Below are 14,780 nucleotides of genomic sequence, written 5' to 3' on the forward strand. Positions count from 1 at the left end.
GGGACCTGAGTCCGAAGGATCGGGAGTGCTTCAGATGTCGATGAATCTGGAAGACAGGGACACAACGTCTCGCTTTATAGCTGCATGAATGAAATGTGTACAATAAGAAATATGGCTTCCATCATAGTGGCGCATACCGCAAGATACGACGGGTGGAAGAAACTCCGGACATAGGCAGCCTAAGTCCGGCATTCCTACGTCCTGGGGCTCGGTGAGCTGCTTCAAGTATCCGGTCAAGAGCTGTGGCTTTGCGCTTCGTAAGAAATCGTCTTTCTCGGTGTTATGTTCATGGATTTAAGGGTGTTGATGTTGTCGCAACCAAAGACGTAGGAGGCCTATCGATTCGTGTCGCCGGAACCCGGTCAACTCTCACTCGACTATCATGGTTATGGAAATGCAGATGTGTCAAACAGATAACAAGATGGATCATTTGAAACATAGACGCTTCTGCTCTTTGTTCCGTAAAATTGATCATTAAAATTGATGTTAAGCTTGAGTAGCATCACCTGGGCGATGTTGATCTGGGTATAGTAGAGAGTCCTGTTGTTTTAAAAGCCATGCAGCATCCCCGCCTTAGGTTTTGTGAAACACCTAAGCCTTAGTCTGAACATCAGCGTTCTCCATCTTGATCGAGCTGTGGTCAAAGCCACCGATCTTCTCCGGGTCAACAACACCCTGCTCAGCACGGCGAGAATTGCTGTAGTCAACCTTAGTCTTCCAGGCAGGAACACCATCCAAAAACATCTCCTCGATGTCTTCAAGCGTCTTTCCAGCCGTCTCGGGGAACATGAAAAAGGTATGCACAGCCATAGCTGCGCAGAAGACACCGAAAATGATGTAGACTTTCCACTGGATGTTAACGAATGCGGGTGGCACGAAGTACGAAAGGGCAAAGTTCTGATTTGGTCAGTTTATCTTCCAAACTGTGGAATATAAAAGTGAGACGACTTACGAAGATCCAGTTAGAGGACGTGGTGAGAGCAACAGCCTTGCCACGCACGCGGAGAGGGAACAACTCCGGGGGGTATACCCAGGACGCAGGGCCCCAAGTAGGTGCATAGGATGCAACAAAGAGGTATGTGCAAGCAATGACAGCGTTGGCAGGCGCACCGTGTATTTGCCAAGACTGCTCGGCGATGTTGTCGAGACCACCGGGAGGAGCGGGGGATCCGTATGAGGCCATGAGCCCAGCGTTTGCAAACATCCAGATCATCATAAGGACAGCACCGATTACGAACATGGGACGACGACCCCAGCGGTCCATCCATATCAGAGCAGGGATAGTCATGAGGACATTGATGACATACTGAATGGAGGAAGCAATCAGTCCAATATTACCAGTGAGGCCTGCCATTCCAAAGACATATGTAATGTAGTACATCATTACGTTCATGCCCGTTAGCTGAGACCAGATCTGCGTAAAGATACCGATGTGGAGGCGATTGAGCATGCGAGGTTTGAACAGCTCTGTGACGGAAACATCGGCGTTCTGCCTCTCGAAATCGATCATCTGCTTGATCTCGGCCATTTCAAGGGAAACAAACGGCGAGTTGGGATCTCCCTGGCCGTGCACAAGGGTCAAGACCTGGTGGCATTCTTCCCAACGGTCCTTGCGAGCAAGCCACCTGGGTGACTCAGGGAGAAATAGGAGACCAATGGCGAGAATAACAGCAGGAAGCATCTGGATTCCCCATGGAACGCGGAAAGCCTTCTCTCCCTTAAGGAATGTGCACCCGTAGGAGATGTAGTACATGATAAGGATTCCCCACGTAATAGCCCACTGCTGACTGCCAACTACTCTTCCGCGTTTGGAGGGAGGAGCCAGTTCGGAGACATAGACGGGAACCTGGGCCGAGCAGATACCGACAGAGAGGCCGTTGATGAATCGGCCGACGATGAGCATGCCGATATTCTGAGCTGCGCAAGAGATGATAGAACCGATAACCCAGATGAGACAACCGATCTGAATGGCACGGCGACGACCGAGCCTGTCCGTGAGGTAACCGGAGATGAGAGCGCCAAGAAAAGAGCCACCGGGCATGGCGGCTGTGATTCCACCCTGTACGTTAGGACTAGGACCTGAGCATTTCTCGTTTGGGTCCCCTGAGTATTCCGGACCGTTAGGGCCCTGATTGAAGAAGCATCGGTATTGTTGGGTGGGCAGGCTGTGGCTGAATCAGCTTTCACTCCGGAAAAACCAGTGAACGTTAACTTACATAGCACTCATAGAAGAGATGTCGAAGCCAAACAAACCACCACCAATAACTGCAATGGCAGTAATGCCGTAGATGTTGCCAATTTGATACATCTTGGCTGACTTTTGACCGTTCTCGAGGAAGGTGCAAGAAGGAACCCGAGAAGTTGGGACGCAGTGATCAGACTGAAAGGAGCAAAAGTGGACTTATATGTTCTTCATTTTCTCCCCTCGGGGGACCCGCAAAGAGCCTCCGCAGGCAAGCAAGGTCAGGCGAGCAACGTGGGAGCTCATGGCAGCCCCGCAACGGGCCATTCACTGTGCCAGGTAAAGCGTATGAGCATTTCACTGATCGGAAAAGAGCTGATATATTTCCTACTGTAGCCTAGTCTCCGAAGTGAGATGTGTTAATTGGCGAATGTTGGTGGAGTTTAGTGGCGGTAAGCTCAAGGAACAAGCTCTGACACGGTCGGGGGCCAGCGATGCTTGGTGTGCGAGTCGTGAGGGAAGGCAACGGGACCGACACAACGGCTGGGCAGCAAGCCACGGAAACGGCTTTGCTGCATATCGAACATTGAGGCAGTGATGTAAATGCAGATCTCTTCGTAGTGGACGAACCGTCCGCATTTTTCAATTTTTCAACGTGCAGTCGTTCACACGTGCACCTCCGCAAAAGCCTCTCCAGCTCTCCAGACCACTCCCCAGACACCCACATTTCTCACCCCTTCTCCCCAAGTGACAATTTTTTCCTCACCCCAATCTCACTCCACTGGGTCCCCACTGGGGACGTCACGCATCGATAGAGAAATTCGACATGCGAAGCCTCGACCAACCAAACCTTGCGCCGCTGACGTCGACCCACTGTTCCTTAAATGCGCCATGTAACAACCCGTCGTTAGCGCAACGACGCCTCCCGTAAGCTTGAAAGCTTGACCCTGCCGAGTACCGACGATCGAGTCAATGAGTCCTAACACGAAACAGCAAGTTTTCTCTAATAACACTACCTGGAGGTGTTGGGCAGTGTTCCAGCGAGAGTTGTAAACAAGTAAAACAACCTTTAGTCTTCCTAATAGTCAATAACCTTACAATACTTCTGCAAAGCTATCCCGAATGCCTCTCGGAAATCAGGAAAACCCCAAGTTTGTGTCCGACTGACCTGCAACACAATAGGCGCCTCTGGTGCAACGCTCTCCTAGCGATGCAACTACGAGAGCGGAGTGGGCAGACACTGGAGAAGCTGGCCCATCTGCCGATGATGTCTTGCACCGAGGAACGCGTGACGCGAGGATTCGAAACAGGCTTTAGGTACGCATGGACCGAGTCCCGCAGAAGCGCTTTAAACATTTACCCTGGAAGGTTGAAGAGGACAACCTGTGCAGGAGCAAGCTGCGACAGCCAGGCTCACAAGATGCACGCTTAAGCAGAACCTGTGTTGTTCAACAGTTTCCCCGGACTGGAGATCCCACCTCATCTCCGCAGCATGGTGTCACTCAACAACTCCAACAGCCTTAACAAACCCTGTTCTCCAGCTTTGCTCTGGGTGTGAGCGAATAACTCGCGGGTATATTTCCTGATCGGGACTTGTAACTGCCGATCAGCCGCATACGCAAGTGCCGTGCCAAACGGGCATTCTCTGGCGTCTCCGGCCGCTGGGAATATTCTTGAGCCGTTGTGATGGGCCGAAGAGAACAGGTTTCACAGGACCGACCCCCCCTGTCCGGCGTGCGGCAGAGCTTCCAGCCTTCATGTACCTCGGATGCGCTAAGCTCGCCTGATATGCGCAGCACAAAGGCCGACGACAGGACAAAACAAGACATCTTCGATTGGCAATCATCTCGTCAGCTGATCGCTTGCAGCCTGGTTGCCTCGGCACTAGAAGTAGAGACCGCACTCGCTCGTACAATCACACGAGGTGGAGACGCCTCGCACGCCCACAAGCCAAAGATTCCGCTCTGGACATTGCTCGAACGGTCGCCAAAGCCCCAAACCCAGGTACATGGAGTATCCTGATCCACGATGACGACCTCCACATGCAACTTCTGGAACACTCTTGCCACGGAAGATCTGTGCTCAGCGGTGATTTGGTAACCCACTCGTGTCCATCACTTGCTCATCACAATCGAGCCCTAGTGGAGAACAAGCAAACACTGCGGTCAAAACAACCTCTCAGGGCCAGGCTCTTTCCCAGAGACACAGCCGCAGAGCCGCAAGCCGTGCCGGCGCTGCAGAGCCGCACTACAAAGCGCCTCGGGGCTGCTTTGGCGAGTGGCCCTGTCCGAACCGGAAGCGCCGCCGATGCGCACATGTCGGCGTTTTGAAAATCCTACGCATTGACTTCGTGGATTGAGAGGCTAGGCCGCTAGGGAAGGAGGAAGCGTTGTTTTCGTTAGGACTGTCGTGTCTGTAGACTGACTTCCCCAAGACTTCAGAGTGTCGGTGGCGGACAGTGCAAACACTACCTCCTCTTAGAGAAGATAAGTTCAAAACGGCTTGCTTGCGTGATCATTACTTGCGTGATCATTACTTGCGTGATCATTACTTGCAAAGAGTTCATCACCAGTCTTCCTGCACTCGGCCACAATTCCAACGACGTACGAGCTCACCGTCATAATTTTGCGCGCAGCCTGTATATCGAGCGTCAGCGTTGGCTATTGGGGAGGCCCTACATGAACTCCAGTGGACAAGATCAAAGACAATGAAAGCTCAAGCACATGAATAATGTATCAGGATTACAATCTGCTGCTGCATATGCGTATATCTCCAGGTAGACTTCCACCCCGGTCTATGTTCATAAGGGTCATTCTTACCATACAAGTTTCTTCAGCGAATACCCAATCTGCTCCAAATACCCTGTACTCTTCTTCGCGTCCGCCAGACTAATGATATCCTTGTCTTCAATCTGCAACAATCTGTCTTCTGCGGCTTCACCGTCTGTCTCTGATGCAGCGAGAGGCTTCTTTGCCTTGTTGACAACCCGTACAACTTCCTCGCAGACTCCCTTGACGACCTCTTCTTCGCTCTCCGCCTTCTCTCCTTCACTTGGCACGCTAGTACGTGGCGGCAGCGCTTTGAAGGCTAAGAACCTACCCTCCTCAGATTTCGCCTTCTTCTCGTCGGTCTTCTGCTCGTCGTTCGCAGCGCCTGAGTCAAGCGCTCGCGTGTTGCGACGGATCGCCTCGCCGTCGGCGTCAGCACGGTATCGGATCACGAAGCCAACGTTCTTGTCGGCGTCCATATGCCGTTGCGCAAGCGTGCTAGTGATGTACACGCCGTGTATCAGGCCTTGGATGTTGGAGAGCGCAATGCGCTCGAATTCGCGGACCTTTTCGGTTCCCCAGTCAAGGCGGCAGAAGTACAATGCTTTTTCTGTGAGTAGTAGGACGGCTTCCTCAAATGTCGCTGTCTTAACGTGGTTTGCACTTGTCGGCACGCTGAGCGTCCACCCATGAATCAGATCCTCATCTTGATCTTCGATGACGCGTGCTGCGCAGCGTTCGATTGCTGCCTGCCGAACCTTGCGCACGTCGACAAAGTAGTCATTGCTCTTCATGTCAGCCTCGAATTCGGCGAAGATGGTATCTGTAGCGCGGCCGAGAAGGTAATCGATGCAGGCTTGCGCAAAGTAATCGTTGACGATGTTGTTGTAATAGCGAGTTAGTGTGAGTCCGAAGTCTGTAAGTGCGCCGGTAATCTGACGCTTTCGGGTGCGTGTGAAATCGCCCTTGAGCGCGGCGGTGCCGGCGTATTGACGACTGATGTTGTCGCCGTTGTCAGCCCAAAGCGTGTTGAACCATGACGTGGACGGATCGTTTTGGAGGTCAATCGTGTAGCTGCCTGCTGAAAGCTGTTGTTCAAGAGCTCCGCGCGCGCAAGCGGACTGGACGACGTTGGTGCGGTCTAGACAGTCCATGCAATTTGTTCGCAGGATGCCAGATTGTTTGTGCTTGATCTCATCGCCTGAGATCTCTGTCCAGCCTGTAGATTCGAGGAACGGGCCCAGACTGTCCATGAGCTTGGAGACGTTTTCGAAATGCATCCCACGGCAGACGTTGTGGAAGTCGAACCACTCAAACCCGAGTTGCTTGCCCTTTCCGTCGATGCCACCGTGTTCATTGAGGTCTTTGGCGTGCTGCTCGTACGATTCACCGATCTTGGCTTCGGTGCCGTGTTTGTCGATCAGGGAGGCGACGTAGACTTCACTGTAGCGCGATGAGAGATCATTGAAGTGGCGCTTGAAGGCTTGACCATTGGTCTCGAATGAGCCCCATGTCGTGACTTGAGGCTTCAGGCTGTACGGTGACTGTGAGAAAAAGAGTGGTATTGAGCCGCGGAGTTGTGTGAAGGAGTAAATTTTGTCCTGCGACGTGTTCCAGGTTGGTGGGGAAAGGATTTGTTCGGTCTCAACGGTGTTTGCTGTACAGCCCTCGTCGTCTGTTCCGCGACGCAGGTAACGCAGTCCAGCACGTTTTACCGAACGTCTGGAGATCAGTGTGAGGAGAAAGTCCTTGCCATCTGCAAGGTCTGTCACTGCTTCGTCCGTAGCAGGCTCTGATGCTGCGGGTCCTTCTTTCTCCTGATTGTCTTGCCATGATTGTAGCTGTATGTCGTCCGGTGTCGCATCTGAGTCGATGACAAGACTGTCAGACTTACCATCTGCAATCTTGAGCGTAAATGGACGTTGCCCAACGAACCCCTGGATGACAGGTAGGACGAATGAATGTTGGCCAGCTTCGATGAAGGGTGTGGCGATATGCTGGTTCCAGAAGAACTGAGTATGGTTAGTAGCGACACATCTGGTCGACATTGAAGCAACTTACCAGAGGATCGTACTGCTTGAACAGCGGAACACTAGCGTTTGTGGGCTGGTTCTCAATGCCGTGCGACAGGTCATAGTCGTACGAGTAGAAGAAGTTGCCCGATGAGAAGTACATCTTGGTGGTCTGCAATACCCGCGGAAGCAGCGCAATTGTTGTTGCGTCCTTGTCACCTTCGAGCGCTTTTGGAATGTCCTCTGGCTTGAACGAATCATGCGTCGTCTTGTCGTCACTCGGTGACTTGTCTGACTTGGCAGCTTCCGCCTCCTCCGTAGGACCTGTAGAGTCTACATTCTTGGGTACGCTCTTCCCGGCAAGCTCCTGCTCTGTGCTCAAGCCCTGCGTCCGCCGGCTTTCCGCGCTCCAGCCCTTGCGCGAGAACCACTTGTCGGCGAACCTTCCGTAGACGCCCTTCTTTTGCATGACATCTTCGGCAACGCTGGACCTTTTGTCTGCGGGGCCTCGCTGGCCGGTGACCGGGTCCTTGACCTCGGTCTGGGAAGGTGTTGCTTCTTCAACCAGCGAATCTGTGACGCTAGGCGCATCGTCGTCGCTCTCGCTGTCTGCATCATCCTCTTCTGCGCCTCTTGGCTTGTTGTGGCGGCGCAGGTGTTCGCGCGTGGAGATGACTGCGTTGTCGGCTTCGGACTGGGATGCGAGAGGGATGAGGGCGACATCGGTGATCTTGTAGATGGGCTTGCCGCGCACTTGCGCGACCTGCTCGCGCCCGCATATCGATATCAGGAACACTGACGTAGCTACTTTGAGGAGCCCTGGCCCTTGTCAGCCGTTGTGCACTTGCGCACGGTTCGAATAGAACGTACCGACAACTCCATGCGACTCGAACGACGACAATGTATCATCCCCGTCACGGTGTTCGCTCTTGAGCAGGGGCCCGACATTGCCCTTGTAGTCGATCTTAATAGCTTGCTGCTGCTGCTGCTGCTGCTGCTGCTGCTGCTGTGCATGAGGTTGCGAGCGGGGCTGAAGCACGAGCCCATCGACGGCGGCGAAGATCAAAAGCTTCCTCACGAGCGGCATTGTTTTCAAGCGGGCGCTTTGCGCGAAAGTCACTGTTGACGCCTACGCATTCACGACGTGGAGTTGGTGTTGACAGCCGTAGTGCGGGCAGATCGATGCTCAGATGACGTAGGCGCGCAATCTTGTCGACCCCACGCGTTCACTTCTCCCCTCGTCTCTTACAACATACAAGGCTACGATCGTCTCGAGAACAACAACAACATCAACAACATCAACAACAAGACCCACTGCCGACCGTTGGTTTCTCGACGTTTGCACTTGTTGGTATTGCAAAGGAGAACATGCAACCAGAAAAGATTGTGTCGCATAATAAACATTGACTCTCGTAAGCAGGTTTCGAATGGTGGATGAAGAGATGTCTTGCAACTCGCTGGTCATTTGGATGCGGCCCATTTGCCAAGCCTTGTAATGCATATACCCTATCTCGGATGTCAGTAGATCGCTGATTGTGGTAGAGGTCTAGTAAAGTCGTGAGTGGTTGAAGGCTTCCGTCCCATTGCGATTTTACCTTCACAATGACTGTTGCCGGACTGTTAAGCACGCATTCCAATCTATTTTATACCGTTGGCGCCAACGACGCCGCCTACTCAATATTAACCCTAACACACTCCCCTCCACAACCAATCCATCTCACGCTCATAAAACACAAAAACCCGCGCCCCCTTTCGTAAAGCACTCGAAAACCCAACCCTCGTCCTGCAGGCCTCGACCCCTCACATCTCACAGGCCCTGATACCCCCTCGCACCCCCCACCACCCTCCTCACACTCCGCGCCTCAAACCCCCTCGATCCAACACCGCACGCCTCCGCCCCAAAAGTCAACTTGGCATACGACGGCGCCGGCGGCGGCATGTCATCGAATCGCTGCACTCTGGCCGAGATCGAAGTCGTAGACGGCGCAGAACCAACCGTACACGTCGAAGCCGTGCTCCCCATGTCGACGCGGATGTGCGTGAATTGCGAATTTGCGTCGCGGGGGGTATGTTGGTACGGGTAGGGATAGGGAGATTGAGAAGCGGACAGAGAAGCGGACTGAGAAGCGGACAGAGAAGGAGAGGGAGAAGGAGAAGAACCGATAGACAGATACAAGTCCATAATCCCCTCGATATCCACACAGTCGTCGTCACTGCATCTTCTCCCATCCCAGTCGCGATCCCACTCCGTGCTTCCACCCACCACCTGTTCTGCGTCCCGTCCTCGACCGCCGTCGCTCTCGCCACCTGCTGCACTCGCAGGTGCGCACTGCGTAGGCCGTGGCGGCCCTGCCGCTGCATCTGGCGCTGACCCTCGCCCTGGCACGGTCACTGATACCAGTTCTCGCGCGGGTATGAGAGGAAAAACATCCTCGTCCTCCCTCTCGACCATAATCGGTCTCGAGATACGGTATTTTGCCACCTTGCTCTCCTGGCTTGATGCGCTGGAGCCGCGGGTGAAGTGGCGGGTGATTCGTGTGCTGAGGCGGGTCATTGTGTGTGTGTGTGTGTATGTGTGTGTGTGTGTGTGTGTGTGTGTGTGTGTGTGTGTGTGTGTGTGTGTGTGTGTGTGTGTGTGTGTATGTGTATATGACAACACCCCCAACAACAAGAAACAAGACAAAAACTCAATAAATGCGAACCGTACAATTTCCAAACAAGAGAGAAAGGAACATCCCATCATCAACACCGCAACCCCCAACACCGCAACCCCCAACACCGCCACCCCAACAACCGCCACCAAAGCAAGAGCTACGATTTCATCTTCGACGCAGTTCGCACAGGGGGGAAGTGTGACTCCGAAGTGGAAACGTCTCGCCGCGGCACGGTGCGCGCTGGAAGAGAAGACGGGCGGGGTTCGGAGGTAGGGATGTGAAGTGAAGTGATGTTGTCAAGTCCGCAGAGCTGAAGGCCGTTGCGCTGCTGTGTACGGTAGGTGGGTGAAGTGGAGCCGCGGAGTCGCAGCAGCGGACTCCGCATGCGCTGGTCTTGAAAAAATAAAAAAAAAATAAAAAAGCAGCGCAGATAGGGATTGAATAAGAGTGGATGTGTTAGTCTGATGGGTGTCACTATGCAGATGTGTAGGTGTGGTGATTGTGAATTTGTTATGTGCAGCGATGTGAGTATGGAGATCGAGAAGGAAAAAAATAAAAATAAAAAGGCGCATCAGCACCAGCACTACCGCGCTTACAACACCATCTTAAACTCTGGATCCCTGTCGTCTCCGCAGCCCTCGAATTTTGCGTGCTTTCCGTTTGCCTTGTCGCGGTTGAGCTTGGCGACCCATGCGACGTTCGCCGCGATCAGCACCCAGGCTGCGCACAGGAGCCCCAGCATTATGCGGTGGCTCTTGTGGAAGTTGGGACCCTCGTTCTTCTGGTATACGAAGCTCGCGACAAAGCCTCCCGAGTTGGCAATCGCCAGCTGCAGAGCAGTGGTCGTGGCTCGCTTGTAGTGGCCCGCGGAGTTGTTCGAGTTCCAGGACAATATGCACGGCACCGAGGCGTACATGCCAGTCGCCATCATGAAGGTCATGCCGTACTGGACTTTCGGGTTGGTGGTTACGCTGATGACGGCGTAGCCAATGATGGCGATGGGTAGTGTGGCGAGCATGACGGGTCCGCGAAGTGCGAGGCGGTCGGACAGGAAGGCTGCGACGACCGTGAAAACTGCCGCAGCAGCATAAGGGATGACCGTCCAGAGTTGCGCTTCATTTGGGTCGGTTGAGAAACCGCCCTTGACGATTGTTGGGAGGAACAGACCAAACGAATAAAGACCGCACAGGATGCAGAAGTATGCTGTTGCGCTGAGCCAGACCTGGAGATTGAAGACACCGCGACGCACTTCGGACCAGGAGAATGGCTCGTGGGACGCAGAAGTGTTCAGGCGAGTGCGAGCACATTGCCTCTCGGAATCTGAAAGGAAGCCGGCGGACTCAATAGAGTTGGGCAAGAAGATTGCGGACGAGACGCCGACGAGGAAGGTGATGATTCCTTCGATGATGAAGATCCACTGTGAAACGTCAGCCATTGTGGAGGAAGTCAGTGTTGAATAACGTACCCTCCAGCCCTCAAGACCACCAGCGGGACCGATGGCATTGAGGCCGCGGGCAAGAAGGCCACCAAAGGCGCCAGACAAGGATGCGGCAGTGTAGAAGATACCGATTCGCAGGGCAAGCTCAGTCCGCTTATAGAAGTGCGAGAGGTAGAGAACCTAACGTGGCATTAGTACCGTGGCAATCATCTTTGGACAACAAGAAGCTTACCATGCCCGGCAACAGTCCACCTTCTGCAATACCAAGCAGCGCGCGTACAGACACGAAGGAGGCGAAGCCAGTCACGAAGCCCAAGCACATCGTCAAGATACCCCATACCGCCGTCAGGGCTGGCAGCCAGATCTTGGGCGAGATCTTCTTCAAAACGAGATTGCTGGGCAATTCGCTGTGCCTCCGTGAGCCCAACCCTCCGTCTGATACGATACGGTGACATACCTTGCAATGTACGTGGCATAGAACACACACAAGCCAATGGCGTACTGATGGTCGTTGATATGGATATCAGTCTCCAGACCGAGGATTTTCGCGTTGCCAACGTTCGTGCGATCGATGAACGAGCACAGAAACAGAAGCGCGAGGACGGGCAAAATCCTATCTCCAATCAGCACAGCAACAAACAACAGGGATGGGAACAAACACACCTGAGATCCATCTTCCACAGCACCGTCTTAACCAGCGACTCCTCCACCTCTCCAAACCCCTCTTCCACCATACTCCCCTTGCGGTGCTCAAACTCGTCATTCGTCATCTTTTCCGAACCCATACTCTTCCCGTGCTGGACGCAGATTTCTTCGTGATGGCGAAAGATAGGACAAGAGGCTCTGGCGGGAGGAGCAGATGAACCTCCAAGCACCGCCGGACAGCAGTCGCGCTTTATTGCATTCCGCGCCGGCACTGTGCCGACGCAACAGTGTGCGCGAGCCGACAAGGGGATCTCGTCAGCAGACACCCCATGGGGTCGGCCAGCAAGCTAGAGAGCCAGAAAGCCACACAGGCAAGACTAGCTCGACGGGCTAGCTCCCCTCGCGGTAAGGCGCTGCGGGTAACCTCGCCTCGTAAACGGGCACTACGATTGAAAGAGCAGGCGTGATGCGGATCGTGGGCGGCCGGGTAGGGGTAGGCGGTTGATTTGGGTCCGAGAGGTCCAGTGGTGGGTGCTGGTATGGTAAGCAGGGCTGCGCTGTGTGAACAGAGTGGGAAGGTGGGTGAATTCTGTTGATATCGCATTGCTGCATAGATACGGTGAGGTCGTCACACAAGCTTTTTGTTAGCAGACCAAGCTCGTGTAAGCTCTGGGCGCTCCCCACCTGGCTGCTGGGCGTTGGACCCGCCGCTGTGGGCGCTGCGAAACAGTGTCTGCCAGACACTGCGTAAGGTAGGGATCGGCGAGTTGACGAGACAGATGGTTGCAGGAGTGTTCGTCTTTGTGGTTGTACAGCGATTGTAGTTTGAGTCTTGAACCAAGTACGCCGTGCTTGGAAAGAGTCGGTCTTCAACGCGCTGTTTCGTGGGCGACGACGTTGGAATTCGCCTGGAACGGCTCTACATCACACACGGTGTATCTGTAGTGGCGTACATTACACAGAGCGAGACCTGTGACGGATGAAATAGTATATCAGTCAAAAACATTTTCGATCAAAGCCATGTCAAGCCATGTCTAACAAGGAAGCAAACGGCGCTCTTGGCTGGCCAAAGTATACCGAGGGTTACGGTTGAGGATCGCACACTGCGTATACATGTCAGGCGAGCGTTTGGTGCATCGATGACTGAAATCTGACTAAACGCCATCTATGGTATGTGCAAACAGGTACAACGAACGTACTCAAGCACCCTCAATCTGAGCCCCGTCTTCCATACTCTTAAGGTCATCCGCAACCTTGAATTCCGCATCAGTCTTCTCCCTGATCTGCTCGACAGTAACGCCAGGCGCAACTTCGGTGAGCGTCAATCCCCCATTCACCCTGTCGACCTCAAACACACAAAGGTCTGTGATGATGGTGCTCACACACTTCGCACCAGTCAGGGGCAGTTTGCACTCCTGGACGATCTTGCTGCTTCCGTCCTTGGCAACATGCTCCGTCGCAACCACTACCTTGGTCGCCTCCGGGTTGCTGACGAGGTCCATGGCGCCACCCATACCCTTGAAGACTTTGCCGGGCACCATGTAGTTTGCCAGATCACCCGAGGCGCTGACCTGCAGCGCGCCGAGGATGGACACATCGACGTGGCCGCCGCGGATCATGCCAAAGGACTCGCTGCTGTCGAATGTGGAGGCGCCGGGGAGGAGAGTGACGGTCTGTTTTCCTGCGTTGACAATGTCCGCATCGACTTCTTCTTCTGTGGGGTGGGGGCCCATGCCGAGGATGCCGTTCTCGCTCTGCAACCACACCTTTACGTCATCCGGGACGTATGTTGCTGCGTCCGTTGGGATACCGACGCCCAGATTGACGTAGTAGCCTTGTTTGAGCTCCTTTGCTGCGCGCTTCGCGATACGTGCGCGGTGTCCCGCTGCAGGCTTGCCTGACGACGAGGGGTCGCGCAGCTTCTTGATTTCGATACTGTTGGGCACCGTAGCGGGGACGATGCGGTCGACGAAGATACCGGGGAGATCGACATCGTTGGCATCAAAAGTGCCAATGGGAACGATGTGTTCGGCTTCGACGATGGTCAGCCGAGCGGCCTTGGCCATGATGGGACCGAATGCTTTTGTGGTGTATCTAGACACTGTATCAGAGAAGGATCGCAGATCTGAGCGGCCTGCTTACCGGAAAACGCAATTCCCTGCCTCGTCTACTTTGTGTGCCCTGATGATAGCTACATCGCCAGGCAGAGCAGTCTCCATCAAGAACTTCTTGCCATTGAACTCCCTAACCTCTCTCTTTGTACCGAAGCCGACGGCCTTTCCTTCCTTGTCAAACTTGGCAGGGATCTGGCCGTCCTGTAGTAAGGTGTTCACAGCGGTAGGCGTGTAGAAAGCTGGGATACCTGCGCCTGCAGACCTGATCCGTTCTGCAAGCGTACCCTGTGGACAGAGCTCAATTTCAATGTCTCCGCTCAGGTACTGCTTCTCAAGCGCTTTGTTGTTGCCTAGGAAGCTGATGATGAGTTTGTCGACCTGTCCGTTCTTTGTGAGGTGAGCAAGTCCACCGGCGCCCTCGATACCAGCGTTGTTTGAAACAGCAGTCAGAGAGTGTAATGACTTTGGCCCACGCTTCTGCATGGCCCGAATGAGGGTTTCTGCGACGCCACATAGCCCAAAGCCTGCACTGAGTACCGTGGATCCTGGCTGTATGTCGGCGACAGCTTCGTCGGCGCTGTCAAACAGCTTCGACTTTGATCGATCAATAGTAGGCGCTTTGTCGGCCACCGCACTGATGCTCCGTATCTGCTTTGTGAACCGCCAGTGTGGTGGTGCTACGCGCGTAGCGCGCAGTTGTGCGGGCAGTGGGCGTCGTGCGCACAGCCGGGCAGGCAGAGCTGCCAGGATCCGGTATGATGAGGGTAGCGCGTCCATTGTGTGATGCAGAGGTGGAATTGTTGTGCGATGGATTCAAACAGCAGTACTATTTACAATCTTCGCGGCCTCGGGAGACAACGGCAAGGAATTGTTGATGTCAAGGTCCCACGCCAGCCAGAAGAAGCGCCGTCGAGCGCGCAGAGCTCGATGATGACGCGATGCAGGGTAAGAGCTTCCGAGAGGTTCG

At 54.1% G+C, this 14,780-nt stretch overlaps 5 protein-coding genes across 5 annotated transcripts, besides 4 other annotated features; all 5 read right to left on the reverse strand.

The window, feature by feature from the left end:
* Nucleotides 1-591: 591 nt before the first annotated feature.
* EKO05_0006871 (high affinity glucose transporter) lies at nt 592-2,308 on the reverse strand (the record flags this gene model as incomplete). The annotated part of the gene is made up of 3 exons (XM_038940651.1): nt 592-897; nt 953-2,165; nt 2,217-2,308. 3 exons carry the CDS (start codon nt 2,306-2,308, stop codon nt 592-594), a joined length of 1,611 nt encoding a protein of 536 aa, XP_038797399.1.
* Nucleotides 2,309-4,997: 2,689 nt separating this feature from the next.
* On the reverse strand, nt 4,998-8,049 carry EKO05_0006872 (uncharacterized protein; the record flags this gene model as incomplete). Its single annotated transcript, XM_038940891.1, has 3 exons — nt 4,998-6,962; nt 7,012-7,781; nt 7,833-8,049. The coding sequence occupies 3 exons, from the start codon at nt 8,047-8,049 to the stop codon at nt 4,998-5,000; spliced, it is 2,952 nt and encodes a 983-aa protein (XP_038797400.1).
* Nucleotides 7,937-7,971: a tandem repeat.
* Nucleotides 8,050-8,238: 189 nt separating the features above from the next.
* Nucleotides 8,239-8,270: a tandem repeat.
* Nucleotides 8,271-8,769: 499 nt separating this feature from the next.
* Nucleotides 8,770-9,516, reverse strand: EKO05_0006873 (uncharacterized protein; the record flags this gene model as incomplete). Its single annotated transcript, XM_038946241.1, has 1 exon — nt 8,770-9,516. One exon carries the CDS (start codon nt 9,514-9,516, stop codon nt 8,770-8,772), a length of 747 nt encoding a protein of 248 aa, XP_038797401.1.
* Nucleotides 9,517-9,609: a tandem repeat.
* Nucleotides 9,610-10,013: 404 nt separating this feature from the next.
* Nucleotides 10,014-10,037: a tandem repeat.
* Nucleotides 10,038-10,208: 171 nt separating this feature from the next.
* Nucleotides 10,209-11,824, reverse strand: EKO05_0006874 (uncharacterized protein; the record flags this gene model as incomplete). The annotated part of the gene is made up of 5 exons (XM_038940919.2): nt 10,209-11,033; nt 11,082-11,234; nt 11,287-11,461; nt 11,512-11,667; nt 11,718-11,824. The coding sequence occupies 5 exons, from the start codon at nt 11,822-11,824 to the stop codon at nt 10,209-10,211; spliced, it is 1,416 nt and encodes a 471-aa protein (XP_038797402.2).
* Nucleotides 11,825-12,898: 1,074 nt separating this feature from the next.
* Nucleotides 12,899-14,590, reverse strand: EKO05_0006875 (3-oxoacid CoA-transferase; the record flags this gene model as incomplete). Its single annotated transcript, XM_038940762.1, has 2 exons — nt 12,899-13,793; nt 13,842-14,590. The coding sequence occupies 2 exons, from the start codon at nt 14,588-14,590 to the stop codon at nt 12,899-12,901; spliced, it is 1,644 nt and encodes a 547-aa protein (XP_038797403.1).
* Between the last annotated feature and the right edge of the window lie 190 nt (nt 14,591-14,780).

Source organism: Ascochyta rabiei, chromosome 11 (genome assembly GCF_004011695.2).
Source record: "Ascochyta rabiei chromosome 11, complete sequence".
In the NCBI taxonomy this organism is placed as follows: Eukaryota; Fungi; Ascomycota; class Dothideomycetes; order Pleosporales; family Didymellaceae; genus Ascochyta; species Ascochyta rabiei.